This window comes from Genypterus blacodes, unplaced genomic scaffold (assembly GCF_046128005.1).
Source record: "Genypterus blacodes isolate CSIRO-AG114 ecotype Tasmania unplaced genomic scaffold, CSIRO-AGI_Gbla_v1 ptg000048l_1, whole genome shotgun sequence".
NCBI classification, from domain to species: Eukaryota; Metazoa; Chordata; class Actinopteri; order Ophidiiformes; family Ophidiidae; genus Genypterus; species Genypterus blacodes.
Window position 1 is genome coordinate 3,781,092 of NW_027466861.1, and position 18,341 is coordinate 3,799,432.

Consider the following 18,341-nt stretch of genomic DNA (forward strand, 5'->3'; position numbering starts at 1 on the left):
AGCAGGTGGCAGCACTGCGGCTTTAGAGGGAAGGTGATTGATCAGCCCATACAAAACAATCTCTCCTATCATGTCTATCTATCCACCAGCACCAATCACACGGCTGGACAGTTTGCAGAGGAATCCAGCTCCTCTCACATGCCGATAAGATTAGAAACGAGACATGACAGAGGTCGTTGGGTTTGTCCAGGGACTGACAAAGCAAACGTAGAAAAGGAAGTATGTACTAAAGGTGTGGGACCTCAGAGAAATGACTGGGCCCGGTGTTACACAAAGCAAAGGTCAATTCCCGCTGGAAGCTCCCAGTTATTTTCCAGGCTCTAAAGCAAAAACCAGCAGCAGCAGACTTACAAGGCAGATCTCACCACAGGAGAAGAAATGGGACGGCAAAACTGTTAAAGCAATATCAAAGTTTTATTCTTAAAATGTAGTATAGAGAGGAACAGTAGTACAATTGAGACAGAAAAAAGGAGAGTGTAGTTCCATCTTTGAAAACCTTAGATAAAAACGTAAAAAGAGTAACCTGAATTTGCTGTGTTCGGAGGGGACCGAGGCGTGGCCCGAGTTTTGCATCACTGTTAAAAGTTCCAGAGAAATTGAAAAATACAACCATTTGCAACAGCGTAAAAAAATACAGCTGGGGGGAAAAAAACCTCTGCTTTAATATCTGTAGTGTTTTTGCTTTGTTGTTTTGTGTGGTTTTCTTTTTTTTCCTCGTTTTGTTGTTGTCTGTATAACAAATACAGCATAAAGTCTAAAAATGATACATCATAGTTTTTGAGTTTTTCCATTCGTTACAGTAAAATCAGTAGGATGAAGGTGAATTCGTATCAAAAGAACAAACAGGACGACAGGATGGTGTGATGGGACAAAATACACGCCGAGGCCAAACGGAGAGAAGAAGCGGAAAGTCAAATGGTCACGGAAATGAACGACCACGCCGGGACGTTCGTACAGCCGACTGTCATCGAGTAGCTCCACTAGTTAAATAATAGATTCTTAATATATATATCTTATCTCATATATTCTCATATATTTATATATATATATATATTTACTCCTAATATAACCCCTCCCCCCCCACAGTGATTAGAAGGTAAAAACAACACAAAGGATGAAGATGTTCTCTACACCTTTAAATATAGATCTTCTTCTTCCACTGAGAGTAAAGGGACATTACACATCTTCTGTATTATTAGCACTTCAGTACGTCGTGTACATTGTACTGTATACTCCACTGCATATGAACAGATACTGCTGTTCCAAGGTTTTAACCCGCAAACAATCCGTGTTTCTTTAGAAAATATGTGCTTAACGAAATAACAAAAAAGGAGGAAAGGAAACATCTGTGGCAAGGAACAAAATTAAACAATATATGTATCTAAGGTAAAGTGAATGATTCTGTAGCATAAAAACATTTACAAATCTCAATTACAGACACGAGCAAGGATTTTCTACACTATGCAAGTTTTCACCTGGCTTCTCTCATAACATTATATCTCAACAATAATTAATAAAAACAAACAATTTTGGTTGGACAAATAGAAATTAACAGTCTTGATTGCATTTTGGAGTCAATATATATATAATATTAAATAACAAAAGAAAAAACAAAAGGTTGAATAAAAAAAGTTGCGCATTTGGAAGAAGGACACACAACAGTTTTTTTATCATAGTTCCATTCAGACCCTCTTTAGGGGGAAGCAAAAGAAACATCAAATGATTTTCGTGAACGCAAAAAGTAAGTGCATGTCTATGAGGCGCCATAGAGCTTCACTTTATGTGGAACAAAGTGTTTCCTACCTGGCAGACCTAAAATCAAACAAACAAAAAAAATAAAAAATAAAAAAACCTTGTGTCAAATTCAAACTATGACATTTTGTTTTCCTTTGACGCGTGAAATAAACGGGAGTTCGGCCAGACTTCATACACACACACACACACACACACGTCTCTGATCGCTCCCTCCCCTGGCGTCACACGTTCAAGTCATTCAAAATATATTTTTTTTACCAAATATAACTCAGTACCAAGTATAAACAAACAGGAGCGGATGTCCACTTAGGTCCTCATAATGTCAATTTTAAGTACTGCCGGTAGTTCTACAAAATGGTATGTGAGTGTGTGTGAGTGTGTGTGTATGTGTGAATTAAATAAAAGCTTAAAAACAATGGCAAAGCATACCTGATAGTCGCCGTAGCACAACAGTGTTCTATAGTTTAAGCAGGTTACATATGTATAACTGAGTCAGTTTAAGCCTTATGATTATAAACATCATATATAGCCTGTAGGTCCAGTATCTTGCGACAAGCATTACAGCACCAAACGTTTTTGTCATTTGGCAAAAATTCAAGCTTTAAGTGAAAGTCAAATGCTTTTTTTTCTTTTAATTATAAAGTGTTACTGTGACGCTGTGATTTGTATAAAGCTAGCAATAACATTTCCCCTTGTACTTTCGCTTTTTTTTATTCGTCTTTTTATTTTCCCCCGCTAAAAAAAAAGCCTCACCCTGTCTTTCTTAAGCGTATTCAGTAGTTTTAGTTTCCTGCGCAATCTTGGTGTGCGGTCTGCTTGGCACAATACCACAGCCCTTTGTTGTTTTTTCTTCTTTTTAAATTAATCATAAATATGGCTGCGATACATTAGAGTCACAAAACAGATTTTTTGGTTCCAAGATTTGTGCAGCAGGGAAAAGAAAAGAAAGAAACAGGAAAGAATAATATAATATTATAGCGCATCTAAACAATCTACAGAGCAGGATAGAAATCTTCCTGTGGGCAAATTAATGCTCTCTCTCTCTCTCTCTCACTCTCGCACATCTTCTACAAGCACCAAGCGTTATACTTTCAGACGGAGCGGAGGACATCCATTACTGCGCCTCTGCTCACAGACAAACGACAGAAATTATAGCATTAGACCATTATAACCTCTCTTCATAAATTAAATAATTAACATTTCTTTTTCTTTTTTCTTTAAATGATTGGCCTAACCCTAACTCAGAAACTCTGTACATCACCCCCTGCCCTCCCCTCCCTGCCCCGCCCACCTCCCCAAAAAAGAAAACAGGAAATAAACACACATCACCATAAACCTGATTCATCATATTATTCGTCTGTAGGATGGTTCTCTGTCAGGCTCGGGGCCCAGAGTTGGACACGTTTCAATAACAAATCTGTACATCTTGGAGTTCCCACTCTACCAAAGCTTTAGTCATCTCTTTGCCGTATACTTGCACGATTAAGTAACCTCAAGGTTTGATAGCACTTTGGAGTTGATTGTTTACCAGCTATTTTTTTTTTTTATGTAGACATATATTAAAACGTGAACTAATTCTGTTTTTGTTTTCTCTAGCTTGTTAGAACTTCCTCGTCCAGGGCGGCACCAGTGTCACCCTCACCCCAATTTGATTGGTCGTTGTCAGTAGGCTCCTCCCCCTCCAGGTCGTCCCCTTCCTCCCCGTCAAAGTCATCGTCGCGGGGGAACTCCATGCCCTCCATGGCGTCCAGGCCCTCCTGAGTGGCCTGGTGCGAGTCGGCGCAGTCCACGCACACGCCGTAGCGCCGCGAGCCGTGGCGGATGCCCACGCTGGCCGCCAGCATGAAGATCTTCTTGCACACCATGCACTTGTACTTTTTGTCCTTCTTGTGCACCTGGAGGCGAAGGGGAGGAAAGAGGATTACTCATGATGGTTTGGAAGTTGGGGAGGCTCTGGATCTCCAGAGACAAAATGGTTCTAGCAACACACGAGGGAGACGACAGCGATGTGAAGGTCGCCAACACGCCGCAGCGTTTGGCAGAAGACGGGGAATGCAGGTCACGCGCTGGAACGGAACCTCTAGAGTGTGTGTGTGTGTGTGTGTGTGTGTGTGGGGGTTGATTGTGTGTGCCAGCCTGTGTGTGTGTGTGGACTCACCAGGGAATGTCTCTTGACGTGCTCACGGCGGGTGAACAGCTTGCCGCAGATGTCGCAGCTGAAGGAGCGCACGCCCGAGTGGATGATCAGGTGCCTCTTGAGCGTGCGGCGGTGCTTGGCGATGTAGTTACAGTGGGGACACTTTAGCTTATTGAGGGCCAGGTCTGCTGTCTCGCCTGGGTGGAGAGGGGGACAGAGCACAGAGAGCAGGAACAAGGTTACAAACAGACGGAACCTTCTACTAATGGGAAAGGAAACTCTAATGTGACTGAACTAGAGGAGATATAAAGTTGGATCGTGTCGAAATCATCCGCTAACAATTAGACACAAACACAACCTGCAGAGCCACACACACGTTCCTACAGTGGAGGTCAGCTGTAGTATTCAAACTGCACTGATGACTTACTTATCACAAAACATCCATCATAACCTGCTCTGTTGCTAAGTAACTGAGCGTAATTATGTTGAAGGTCTCACCATGGCAGCGTTACAAAGGAACACTGATTCACATTAGTCTACAAATGTAAGCAACCAAATAGGGATGAGATTATCAAACAGAGAAACTCGTTAAAGTATAGAAATTGCCGTTTGATTGCCGATTAGATGATCTGTGAAACCATGGTAACAAATCAGCTTTGCTCCCTTACTCATTGCTCCTGTTTTCGATTTATCTAGTGTTCATTCTAATTGGAACGCCGTCTCGAGCCAACCACAATAACGCTAACAAACAAATACTGCCAGTCTGATGCTGCATGTAAATCTGGAAAAGTTCAATCGTGTATGATTAGAAAAACAAACACCAGCAACACCGGCATCAAACATTAGTGAATCCCAACACTTCACACACACACACACACGCTGATAATGTCTCATTATTCATCAGTGGTTCCTTCTGTTTACATATAAGCAGAGAGGAGATTAGCACGCAGCCACATCAAGACATCTGTGACAACAACAAACCAACAAGATAACCTTTGATAAGCTGAGGTTTGTTGAAAGTAAGTTTCACTGGATTGTAGTGTCAGATGTGTATGTGTCAGCGTAGGAGTGTGTGTGTGTGTGTGTGTTTTGTACCTAAACAGCCCCTTGGACAGCTGGTTTACTAATAAATAAGCATTGTGATGAATCTGAAAAGGTTTTAAAGCAGCGTGCTCCTCTTCCAGAGTGTAAGGGTGACAAGGCTCGGCCCCTTTGTTTGAGCCAGGGAGCGCACAACAGAGGCGTCGTCAGGGCAGGTTGCTATGGGGAGGAGAGGGGGTGGGGGGGTGGGCTGATGAAAAGCAGGTCACCTGTGTATTTCCTGTATGTGGGTGCATGTGTCTATTCTACACAGCAGAGAGGCACCCTGAGGTGCAGAGGGCTGCTGGCTGATCATTTAAACCAACATGCAGGAGGAAAAACAACGTGTCGCCATAAAAACAGAAAGGAACAAAATATAACCATCAACAGCTCAGAATAGGGATTAGTAATGCAAGCGCCACCGCCTGGTGTAATGCAGAGGATGAGCACCCTTTAAAGTGACACAGCACACTGCCAGGCAGGTCAGCCGAGTGTGGACACGCACACACACAGGTTGAATGAGGGGAGGGGGAGGGGCTTAGGGAGAAGGTGTTAATCTGCTCTGTAATTTACAGGGAGACATTAGAGCTCAAACAGCAGCACTGCCCACACTCGGCTGCAGAGAGGCGACCATTACAAACGGGCTTCAACAGACACGGAGGCAGCCGGCGCTGGCTCCGGCTGCGGTCTACAGCGTGCGGGTGGCTCTTACCATTCTCCCACGCCTCCCCTTGCTGTGAGTCTTGGATGAGGCTATACTGGAACTGATTGGCCAGCTCTGGGAAAGGAGGAGGGGACAGAGAGCGAGAAGGAGAAAGAGAGGGAGAGGTGGTTGAGAGCCTGGGGGTGCACACCTCACAACGCCCTGTGTACAAACCTAACCACCACCCCCACGTCACAAACAATGGCAGTCTCAGTTAACAACATAGGCAAACACACACACGCTCACAGAGGCCTGTACTGTATGTAAAGCTGCCAGTCCCACAGGCCGGAGCCTATAGTGTTCAGACGGCAAACTAAGTGGGGCTCCAGCAGCGGGGGGGTTAATGAGGGAGTGACAGAGTGGAGCCCTCACACCGGCTCAGCTTACACTACGCTATTGTAAGCACTTGTGTGAGCACCTGTGTGTGTGTGTGTGTGTGTGTGTGTGTGTGTGTGTGTGTGTGTGTGTGTGTGTGTGTGTGTGTGTGTGTGTGTGTGTGTGTGTGTGTGTGTGTGTGTGTGTGTGTGTGTGTGTGTGTGTGTGTACGCGTGACCAGTTCCTCCAGCATCAGCGCTTAGTGGCCATTAAAGACACACCCGTGCGTGCCTGTGTGCCTGTGTGCCTGTGTGTGTGTGTGTGTGTGTGTGTGTGTGTGTGTGTGTGTGTGTGTGTGTGTGTGTGTGTGTGTGTGTGTGTGTGTGTGTGTGTGTGTGTGTGTGTGTGTGTGTGTCTCTTCATTCTCCCTGGGTCAATATTTGGAATGGTGAAGACAGGCCTGTGCATTAGAGTGGATTAGGGAGGGAAGGGACGGCCCCCTGAAGGCTTTGCACCTCTCAGGGATTGGGGGGGTTATTGTGTGTGTGTGTTTGTGTGCGCGCTTCAACAGACACTGGCCAACATGCAAATGCTTTTCACCTGTCTGTCTTTGTGCGACTCCCACCCCTTTAACAACCCAACAGTCGTGTTTGGAGAAGACCCAAGAGTTTACCGGCCACAGGTGTCGGCCCAGGGTTCAGCGCCGCAAAAAACAGAAAGAGCTGGCGACTCTCTTATGCCCTTAAAGACCCTCGTCGCTCCAATCCCTTTAGTTTCCACCACACTGTCCTTCCTGTCACTGTTTAAATGGCCTTCAGCTAACATCAAACTGCCTCACTACCTGCTTTGGCTCAATGTAATAAGAGCTTTGAAGTCTAAGAAATAAGTGTCACCACAGCATTTTCAGTCTGGAGCTGATAAAAGGATGAATTTTAAAGCAGCACTTAAACAGAAATCCACATTGAATATCACCAAACTATCCAATAACTGCAGTTGGTTGCAATTATGACCCATTTTCACGAGGTTCATTCTCTAAAAGCACATCAACGTCAAATCACTCCTGATACATTTACATCCAAGGACGTATTTCGGCAAAGATGTGAATTAAGTCTGTTAAATTCAAACATTTTGGAGGGAGCAGCGGCACAAATAGAGAGACACTTTTTTTAATAGATGAGAAAGTTGAGTTGGTGCTCCGTTCTCTGAGCGTGAGCACAGAGATCAAACTGAGCCCGACTGAAAGTGAGTGACATCACAGCGGGGAAAGTGGGACAGCCAATACTGTTCAGATAACCGCTCCCAGGCTGACACTCAGACATGCAGGGCAGGGATAACTACAGAGAAATCAAAAGACAAGAATATGGGACGGAGACATCGCAGTAAAAGTGGAGTGGAATGCTTTGACTACAAGGAAGAGCGAGTGAACAACGCTGATATCATGTACAGTATACACACCTAACACATTCCAATTCTTCATAAATCCCATTTTATTGGGCTTTGTAGGCTCACACAGGCACACAGGCCACGTGGGGACACCTTTGTTCTTCCATCTTCACTATCTGCCATGTATGAAAGCATGAAAGCCACAGTCGTCCCGTACGTTCCTGTGTTTCTGGGCCGCTCTCTCTAAAGAAGCTGCAGACACCAAGGAGAGCACCAAAGGGAATACTCCCATTAAAAAAGGAAATGGGACACACGCACTTTAAGAGATGCACTCCTCTTCCCGTGGAAACTGAAGAACGCTATACGTCTATATATAAACATCGGCAGCTACCTACAGACGAGCACAACAAAGAAACTGACTCATTTCCAGAGGCTCAACTAAATCTCTGCTCGCCGCACGTCTCGTCTCTCCGATGGCATTTCGAGAACAGGAAGTCAACCGGTGGACATAATTGGAGACGGTTTTGGTGAGACTGGTGTGGACTAAACACCGGTACGTCCGTGTATGGAAACAGTTTAGCCTAGACCGCCATTCCCCAACTGTTTACCCGGATCCTAAAACATCTGAAGTCTGCAGCACAGTGTGAATGGACTGTTACTGGACATACAATTATAATAAAGTGGTAAACAGATGCCTACACGTGAATTTGGAACTTTTTAAACGTGATTAAGAGCCTCCTTGAAGTCTTAACCGTATCTTTATTTGGAAAGGCAGCAGACATTAACGCAGACGTGTCTCTAAATAAAGACAATATATGAAGAGAAGAGAGGATGGAAGCGTTAGCGCGCGCACACACACGCAGGCGAACTCGCTCTTAAGCGAGCGTCTCTCTGGGCTATTACAACACTTCACACACACATTAAAAGAGCCTGAGGAGGAGTTGGAGGCACTAAGAGCATCGGAGTGCATTTAGGGAGGCTTGCTGGAAGAATGTTTCCTTGCTTTCTTCATTATCCAGCATTAGAGAGCTTTTTACTCTTGCACACACAAATTGTTCTCTCTCTCCCTCTCCCTCTCGCTCGCTCCCTCTGCGCACCGGCCCCTCCCATCCCCCCCCCCCCCCCCTTAATATGTGATATCATTACAGTTACATGGAGTGCCACGCTTAATGGGGCCAACAGAAGAAGGCTGAAACCGAGAGAAGAGATTACCAAGAGCGGGGCTGTGTGAGGATAGGATGGCCGGGTGGAGGGATCGATGCCAGATTAAAGGGCAGTAAGATTGAGGCATCAAAAGGTGAACGGACACGATGAGACAGGAGAGAGAGAGAGTGAAAGAGAGAGACAGCGAGGGAGAGAGAGAGAGACGGTCATATCTATGTTTTTGCATTCAGCGCCATGGCTTCAGTTTCATGCACGGAAATGAATACATTGCTTTTCTATAGGACTCAATTAACTTCTGTCCGTCATATTTAATTAAATCTACAACTCAGATGAGACCCAACAATGCCACGCCCCAAGCCACACTTCCATCCTAAAGCTTGATAATACTACATTAACATAAGGCAGATATAAGGGCTCTTCTACCCAAATGTTGTAGATAAGAGACAGAGAGTTTGAATCTTGTTCAAGATTCCCCGCAAGACAAAATACGACAGCCATATATTTAAGGTCACTTGAGGGTATGTTTAAGAGCAGAGCATTTACATAGACATGGAGGCCGGCACTGCAGGTACAGACGGCACGCTAACTTACACAACTTGTCACTCTGGTCTGTAGTGAGAAGCAGCTCCAGGCTACACTTGGAGATAGAACCAGACTGCCGGATCTCGAAACAGTTTAGGTTTGTACAAACGGGAACAGAGAGCCGAGAAGAGACGACCGGAGTTGAACAGGAACGGCAACTGCTCGTCATGCACCGTTAATCAAAAGGGCTGTACAAAGGGTTAACAAATACCCCTGAACTCCATGCAGACGAACTCAACATTGGTAAACTGATAGAACATTCGAGTTCAAGGCCCTGCCCATGTTAAACCCTGCTACCGACTTCATTCCTGTCTCCTTCAAAGTCACTGGTATGTGTACTTCCATTCACAGAGCCTTTTGTTCGGTGGCAAAAGCACAATGTGTCTAACCGGAGGTGAAAGTGCTTGGTGGAGTGTCTCATACTGTATATCATGGAGGGAATATGCAACCCATACGGATGTTACATTTCAGTGCTGCCCAGAACAAATAGTGTTTGCATAACTTTGCATACTTCTCAGGCAATAAAATGACCCCTTGTTCAGCACTTTGAGGGAGTACACAGTGTGTAAGTAACAGGGGTATGGAAGCCTCACAGTCACAGTGAACGTTACATTGTATGGATGAGAGGGGAAATGTGAGAGAAATGTGTTAAATGTACAAACGTGTGGCATACCAGCGTTTTCAGAGAGGTAGGAAAAGTCCTCTCTGGGGTAGGAGGCCGAGGGCTGGATGAACCCAAAGCCCTCATCAAAGCCCTCCTCTGGTTCAGGTGGGATGTTGTAGACAAAACGCCGCGTGGTGGCCTGTTTTTTCCTTCGCCCGCTTCCAGCCGCTGCATCCGCCGCCTCCAGCTTGATTGCTGCCGGAGCTGCCGCGGCGCCACCTGAGGCCGGCTCGTTCCAGACGAATACCTGCCCCTGACTACTCGCCACCCGGGTATCATTGGTCTCTGCCGAGTCCGACGAGTTGTCGTTGTGGTTGGTCCAGCTGCCAGAGGCTCCGGAGGTCACCAGGGCACAGCCCTCACCTCCAACCACTGTCACCTCTATGTCACTCGTCTCCTCCTTCATCCTCCCCCCTTCCTCTTCCATTGCATCTTTTCCTTGGTTGTTGCTGGCTTTGATGGAGAGCTTTGACAGTATGCTGGTGGCCCAGAAGTTGCTCGGCTTTCGATCCAGCCCTCTCCGTCCGTCTTTGGTCACCGTTTGCCTCTTGTTGTAGTCCACCACCACAGAATCAGGGGCCTCCTGCTTGATGCTAATATTCAGGGCGTCCTTTATGAACGCCCTACACGACTGTACCACCTCCGTCATCTGGAGGTAACTGGCGACCGACATCACTTCAATGGCATTTTGGCTAGTTAGCAGCAGGTTCCCAGAGTAGAGAAAGTCGAGGATAACTGAGAAGCCCTGGACGGCGGCCACATCCAGGTGTGTGACTGTGGTCTGGTACTGGTCCTGGTCCTCGCTCTGCGTCAGACAGTAGAGGGTCTTGAAGTAGCGGCTGCCTGCCACCAGGATGTTCTTGTGTGCACGGAACCTCTTGCCAGAAACAACTATGTTGACATCACAGAGGATGCCACTTTTGCGTTGCTTGTCGAGCTCCTGGAGTAGCTGGTAACAGTAGGAGCTCTCATTAGGCTTGTTGCGGTAATCTTCCTCTGAGGTGTTAGTGGGATGGCTGGAATATTCTGATGGCCTCTCTGTCTCCTTTTAGAAGGAAGAGAGGGAGAAAGAAGGAAAGAAACCATTATAGCAGAAGATGTGCGCACTCACAAAGGCATAATGCAAAAGTAAATTGAAATGTACACAAACTTCATCCTCATTTCCCTTCACACATGCACAACTCTCACGATCCCAAATGAGAACAACCCCCGCACCCACCCGTGCTCAAACCGATGCACCTGCTCTAAGAGGAGAACAGGTCTGACAGGCTTCTGTTGTGGGGAGGTGGGAAAGAAGCAACGACAAAGCATATTACTTTGGACTGGATAGTATTACACAGGCCTTTAATCAATCTGCCTGCACAGGAAACCCAGAGACTAAAACATAACCACTTCACATTTAAAAGAGATAAGAAGATCCTGAAACACAGATAACTTTGATGTTTTGATGTTCCTCACCATTGTACTTTCCATTTTAGAGTATTATATGTTAACAGAAGTGTCATTTGAATGACACTTCCCCTGAAACTACATTGTACAGAATGCATTTTGAGAAATCCAAACATCTCCAAACTAGTTGCAGTAAGTAAATGTAGTAAAACGTACCTGTCCATAGTGCGTAAGCTTACATAGAGGAGTCAACAAAGAACGAGCAGCATCTAACTGCAGAAGACCTTCTGTTGACCAGATCATTTTAGGGAGCTGAAATCATTTCTACTCGTAGCATCTACATTCATATTTCAACAGCCTTTTGCCTTTGCTTGAGAGAAACAAAAGGGGTGCGACTAGTGACAAAGGTCGCTGGTTTTGTAGCAGGATGTCGCAACTACATGCCGTGCACCAGATCGCTCGTCCACTAGGTCACCCATAAACATCTAGTGTTTAAAGAGAGAAAGAGAAGGAGAGAGAGAGAAAGAAAGAGAGAACCCTATAAAAGTGTTTTAGGGTGTTTTTCCTCCCCTTGAGTCTACAGTAAGGAATCTCTTTTATCAATTTGCCAAAAGCAGACTTGCCCTTCCTGCCAAATAAATCCGACCTGGAGTAACACAGAAGAATCTCATATTTAAAAAGAGCTCGAGGCAACGCGAGATAAGTTTTAACCACCTTAAATTAATCTAATTTAGAATGTATCCTAGAATGGGCCTTCAGCTGATACCACTACAGCACATCAAAAGGTAGACTGGAAATCACATATCTAAGATTCTACACACACATTTAACAATTAAACTCCAATAGAAAACACATTTCTCTCCTGGAGACGAGATGAAAAGGCTCATGATAAACCTTGGAGGAGGGCTACAAGTGTCCAAAGTAGGACACAACCTAACTGTGGGATAAAGAAGCCAAGAACTCAGCCCTCCTTCTCCTCCCCCTGATGGGGCAAAGGGCCAGCCTGGTACGAGAGAGACACACACACATACACACGCACACACATACACCTACTCTCACATCTGCACAAATTTATGGCAACACAGAAAACACACGTCAGATTAAATTGTGTACGACAAAACAGAAATGTCAGACTGAAGTGTGTACACTGTTCTAAGAGTCTACACTGTACATGTTTGTGTATTTTAACACACACAAACTGTGGCAGACATCTCTGCCTCATTTTAGAATTGCACAGCAGATGTCCTAATCCAGAATAATTCACGTTGCTCCCGCCCTGCATTTTTGCCCCCTCCCACCCTCCGTGCACGCATGCATGTACAGACACACACACACACAAATGCAGAAACCGAGCTGCCTTCACACATACACACAGCTGGGGTTTCAGCTGGCGTAATTCAGATTAAATCCATTTCTCTGAGGTCCCCACCCAGCCCCCACCACCACTCCCTCCACAGTGCAGCTCTTGTCCAGGGCAGCGCGGGCACACACAGGATAGTATAGGGGGGCTTATCATCCTCTGCCACAGCTGGAGGGGAAGAGACAGAGAGATGGGATGGAAATGAAATGAGAGGGAGAGAAGGGGAAAAGTGGAAAAGCTTTATAGGCTGGAAGAAATAAAAGGGGGGGAGGAGGACAGAACGTTCCGTGAAAAAGGCAGGAGTAGTGATGAGTTGTGATGGAGAAACAGGTAGAAGGAAAGCTACTAGATACAGTATGTATGCAAGAGCAAAACGGAGATGAGTAATGGCTGGAGGATATTAAAAACAAGGGAAAAGCCTGACAAAATACACAAAGATAAAGTGAGCGAGAGAGAGCGAGCGAGCGAGCGAGCGAGCTGGAGCCTCGAGAAAAAGGGCGGAGGAGAAATGTGGAGCAGTGGGGGACAGAAAGCGACAGAGGAGTTGGGTCACCCCATTTTAGCCTTCACAATAGCTCGTGTTCTCCCTCAGGCTCATTGTCCACTCACTGTGGGCCTTTGTAAAAGGGCTCTGCACTCACTCTCCATTTACAGGGCAGCTCCCACTTGGAAGCACAGAAAGAGACCAGCGTGTGCTAGCATGTGGGTGGGTATAAGAGCAAGATGAGAGGGGGGGAAATTATTCCATGATATACACATCAAAGCCTCCGCAAGGGCACAGCCATCATGTTGAGTACTGTGGTGGGACACATTGGCACAGTGGTATTGCCAATCAGAATGGTTGAACATGCGTCATTTCTATCTGATATTGATCAAATATCTTGACAGGTTGCTGATATAATGTGTTGTAGGGCAAACCTTATGTTGAAAACAAACATGTAGTAGAGTCTTCTTACATTGTAGTTTCAACAATGTATATTTGCTTCTCGCTGACAGACATTTAGACACAATGACTACCTTCACACACACATGGCATAGAAAAGGGTGTATGTGATCCACAGAGAAATTTACACAAGACATTTAACATGCCACAAATAAAGAAACATTCAACATTTATACCTGGACAACAGAGTTTAGGGAAAATGAGGACGTACATCCATTTGCCCTCAAAATGACTGTTGACAGCTTTTATCCATTATACTTGGCAAAGGACTGGGCCAGAGAGGTAAGGCTCGGTCTGGCAGTTCTGATATGTGTGTGCGTGGGTGCATATTGGAATCAGGCTAGGACAGCCTGGTACTGGATAAGTTGCTCCATACTGGCCTCATCAGCAGCATCATCCTTTCTCCAGATGTGCCACGTGTGAGCAGAGAGCTTAGAGAACCAGCAGAACACTGCACAACAGATGCTGTAGGCCAAACTATCCTGAGCTCAGGCTAAGTAAGGCAGAGCCAAGGGAGAGTATGGGGACAATAACATGACGTGGCTCGTTTCATTTGAGCCAGAGGTGGTATCGGCGGAAAAATGGAAGACAGGGAGACGGGCGAGAGAATCCAAAGAAGAGGTAAAGGAGGAGAAGCCTTTAATCTAGGTCAAATATGCATGCAGGAAAATTACAGATAGATTTCCATGTATAATCACACAAACCAAGGACACCATGTATTACATAATAATGACCACACAGCCACAATATGCCACAACTTGAAGAAGATAGTCTTTAAAACAAGACTACTATATATTTCAACCTGAACAAATCACACAGCCCCAAGGCCAAGATATCTGTGACAAATACAGACACACCTCAAACAAATCATGTGATACAACGCTCTCTCTAATGACACACTGGGGCTGTGCAGACATGTCCAGTCACTGTCTACCCCCACTTACTATCCCCATACAGTCCCATGACCAACCCAGCCCCGAGGACATCTCAATCCATCCTTCCCAAAACGCTGTACATCAAGCCTTCCCTCATCCCCTCACCCAACCTGTCTTTCCCTAGATGCTAGAACAATACAGCAGTGTGCGTTTGGCCCAAGGTGTGGGAGGGCAGCACCGAGTGTCTCCCAGCCTCCTAACAATGCTTTGACAGAAGAGGGAGGGAGGCAAAAGTGGGGAGGGTAGAGACACTGATAGATTCAACAAGAAGAATTCTCCCTCTGGCTCCACCCCACCCCATTCCACTGACCTGTGGCCCCCAATAAACATCCCATGTATTTGGCAGGCACCAGACAGCAATGGGTGGGTCCCCTTACCCCTTTGGGTAACTGTCTGTCTTTGCTAAGCTGCGAGGGTGAACTGACCTGGGTTCTACATACTGATCTGAGATTCAACGGTCAACTTTTGCCTCCCATGAGCCTTTTATCTGTTTATCTGCACAACTGAAATAACACTGAGCACAAGACTTTATTTAGAAACAGCACTACTCATACTGGTCCTAGATACTGATCTCTGGGACTCGCATAGCTACTTTTGCCTCAACTTAACCTTTTGGCACTCGACATAACCAAAAAACACCAAGCACGTGAAATTGTGAAATAAGGACAACGGCCCCTTCTCCAAGGAGACCCACATTTACCACAGCTACCCTGGTGTGTTAGGGCTAATCGAGTTAGCCTTAACGAATGCAGTAGAGGCCTGACTAACATCAGGAATGGGTGAATAGAACAAGACGCTGCCTCGTCCACCATCATTTTTTCTTTTATGTACTTCTCCACAATGCAGCCCGACTGATTACAGTTTTGACAGCGCTACATTCAAGGATGAATACATCTAATGGATAAAATAAATTTACCATTGACAATTAACTAGGAAGGTGATTATTGCAAGAACAAACCATTTGAAGGAGGAAATGAAAATGACCCTAAACTGAATTAAATCAAATACAATGAAAACATGTCCAGGAAAGCAGTACAGGGGCTGTCTCTGCAGTAGTGTGTTATACAAGGAAGAGACAGGATAACCTCTCACTCCAGTGCCTGGGGTCCTTGTTGCTAGGGAGAAGCCACACCAAGCCCCTAATCCACTCTTACTGCTCTTCTTACCAATTAGAGATGTGTACAAGTTAGTGGATCACTTTAAGTCATTCTGATTAGTGATTGCGTGTACAAGGAAAGGAACTAAATGTAGCAGTCCAATCCTCTTCACTTACAAATTAAGAGTCAAACAACACCCTGAACTTAGTTACACTGACAGCTCAGACCATACTAAAGATATGAAGTGTATGGTGTTAAAGATACACAAGTACAAATAGGGAGTTTATTATAGGACAATTCATTAAAATGCCCTTTGAAAATTCAGACATTGCAATTTCTTGAGTCCATAAAAACACACCTCGTAAACTCTGTTGTAATAGATGTAGCAAATAAAAACATTGCACATTGCAATTTCACAGTGAGATATGTGGTTTTATTGTTTCACATACAGGGTGCGGCTTTTATCATTAGATGTGCCTCAAATGTAGAACACTAGGGTCGATTAAGCCACAAATATATGGACGAGAGGGTCAGGTGATGCCCTGACATTCTGTTTCACTCCTTCAAGCCTATTCAGAAGGTTGCATATGGACAAGCAGGCTGTCAGGCTCCAGGCTACGTGATTTACTCTGCTCCTCTTGTCCAGCCTTGCAAGTGACACCATCTATGGATTTTGGGGGGTCATTCTAGCACAATGCCTCTAATTTAGCTCCCCAAAGGGAGGAGGAGGAGGAGGAAGAAGAAGAAATGCGCCAGAGGTCATTCGGGACTGCGAGCCAGAGGAGTTGCATGAGAGGCCAGGACATGAGGCGGGGGTTGGGTAGGGGTGCGGTTCCCCAAAGGCTGCTAGGGTCGAGCCCTCGCCATTGTGTGACCTCTGTGAAGCTAGCAATCAAGACAGCTGCTGAGAAGACACAAGGGTCTGCTGTACACTTTGGACAACGTTTGACAAACCCGCTAAACACACCATGAAACCACGGTCCACTCCTGGCTGATTCACTTTACGCTGCTCGGGACACAATAAGTTACGGGACATGAGATTAACTCTTCATTCGGCCATAGCAGGTGTTCTCTCTGTGCACCTTGCGCCCAAAGTGAGTTTGACAGATGAGTGAGACACGGGGAGTAAAAGTTACCTTAACCCGAGATATTCACGTAACTTATGAGGGAAACTGGCCGCCTGCGTCTAGCTGTTCAGTGGCAGGCGCGGTTAGCTGGTGTTAGCCCGGCTAGGGGCTTTCCACCGCCGGTACTGTCCCACAAACTCCGGTCGGGCAGCCAAAGCTACACGCAGCTTGTCAGCTAGGCTAGCGGTTAGCGCAGGTTAGCTGGCCAGCGCTAGCTAATTAGCCAAGGGATTGTGAAGATTAAGCAACAACCAACCTTCGTCTTTATGGGGGGTTTCGGAAGTTCTTTCAAACCCGACGAGTTAAGTGTTAAAAACGACCTACAATGTTTGTTAAAGTAGTAAATAAATCACTCGGTGGGTGGAAGAGGAGGTTGTGGAGTGGAGCTAACATTACCTGTTTGGTGGGGTCATTTCTGCCGTGTTCAGAAGACAGGTGATGTCTCAGCAGCAAGGCCCGCTTGTAGTTGCGGCTGCCTTTAACAAGCTCGTCGCTGTTTTTAGTGGCAATGTTGTGACACCAAGAACACGACATGAGTCCCGTCTCTTGGCAAAATTTGAGCCATGGAAACTCCTGCAGCCACGAAGCGTGGAAGAGCGAGTGTTTCTGAAGCAGCGTCTGTGGTCTCATCTCTACGCCCGATTTCCTGGATCCCGACTCGCCTCCCGTCACAGCGCTCCGCGGCTCCGGGCCGTCGGCGTTATCGGGACCGTTCCCCGCTGTCCGACTACTCCCCTCCTTGGTTCCGTCTTCGCCTTCCCCCGAGCCGACGCGGTTGCCGCCGTCCCCGGCTGCCCAGCTGCCACCTTCCGGGTCCTCTTCTTCCTCCGCCTCGGGTTCCGTGCTGTCGCTGACGGACCCGGCGCTCTCCAGTCTCTTCTGCGACGGTCCTTTCGCCCCCAGATCCCGGTCCTCCTCTTGATCTGGCCTGTTCCCGTTAAAATGTCGGTCTTGACAGGCCGGGGCCTCCCAGCTGTTACTGTTCCCCCCGCCGATACTGCTGGAACCCGTAAACCCAGCTAATCCACCTCCTCGGAACGCCAGCGACCTGCGGTTTCTCTCACCGGACATTTTTCCTCAATATATATCTGAAGCTTCACTTTCTCAACAGTATCCCCCCCACCGTCAAACTGTATAAAGGTGTAAACGATGTATTTTCCGAAAGAGGTGGACCGTCGTCGTTCCTTCCCTCCGCTTTGGCCCTCCCGGTGAGAGTATGTAGGTTATGCGGAAATAAATAAAGCTTTTAAACGCATAATGAATTTCAGGGTTCTCGCTGCGTCCGCGCAGGCCCCGCAGAGGTCGAATGGCAACGACTTTCCTCCCCACAATGCACCTCGATCAGGCAGGGGGGCGGAGAGGGAGGGGGAGCGTTTAAAGGAAGATGGGGGTGCTGTCGATCAGTCAGGGGGCTTATTTTAATCAGCAGGGGGTGTTTGTGTGTGAAGACTTCATCCGTGTTCCCGCATGGCTTTCATCTGTTCGCTTTGCTTGTGTTTCGTTCAGACATGCTGACTTCTCTGCCTCATTTCAGCCCTCATGCTGTGAGGGGTTACCTACCTACCACTATCCCCGCATTATTTAAGGTTGGTTTACATTAGGATTTAAACTTAACTACATTTATTTTTAAATCTCCCGCACACTATTATTGTTTTATTTGCTTTTTTCGACGTCATTAGTGTTGTTTCTTTCGGACCCAGGTGGATG

The 18,341-nt window shown here is 46.3% G+C and overlaps 1 protein-coding gene across 2 annotated transcripts; it reads right to left on the minus strand.

Moving 5' to 3' along the window:
- Positions 1-395: 395 nt before the first annotated feature.
- On the minus strand, positions 396-18,166 carry zbtb10 (zinc finger and BTB domain containing 10). Of its 2 annotated transcripts, XM_076150060.1 has the most exons (5): positions 17,031-18,166; positions 9,793-10,828; positions 5,685-5,750; positions 3,914-4,089; positions 396-3,650 (listed from the first exon to the last, which is right to left on the minus strand). In XM_076150060.1, the coding sequence occupies exons 1-5, from the start codon at positions 17,703-17,705 to the stop codon at positions 3,348-3,350; spliced, it is 2,256 nt and encodes a 751-aa protein (XP_076006175.1). In that variant the 5' UTR covers positions 17,706-18,166; the 3' UTR covers positions 396-3,347. The 2 variants fall into 2 exon arrangements, with proteins under 2 accessions (XP_076006175.1, XP_076006176.1); XM_076150061.1 differs by lacking the exon at positions 5,685-5,750.
- Between the last annotated feature and the right edge of the window lie 175 nt (positions 18,167-18,341).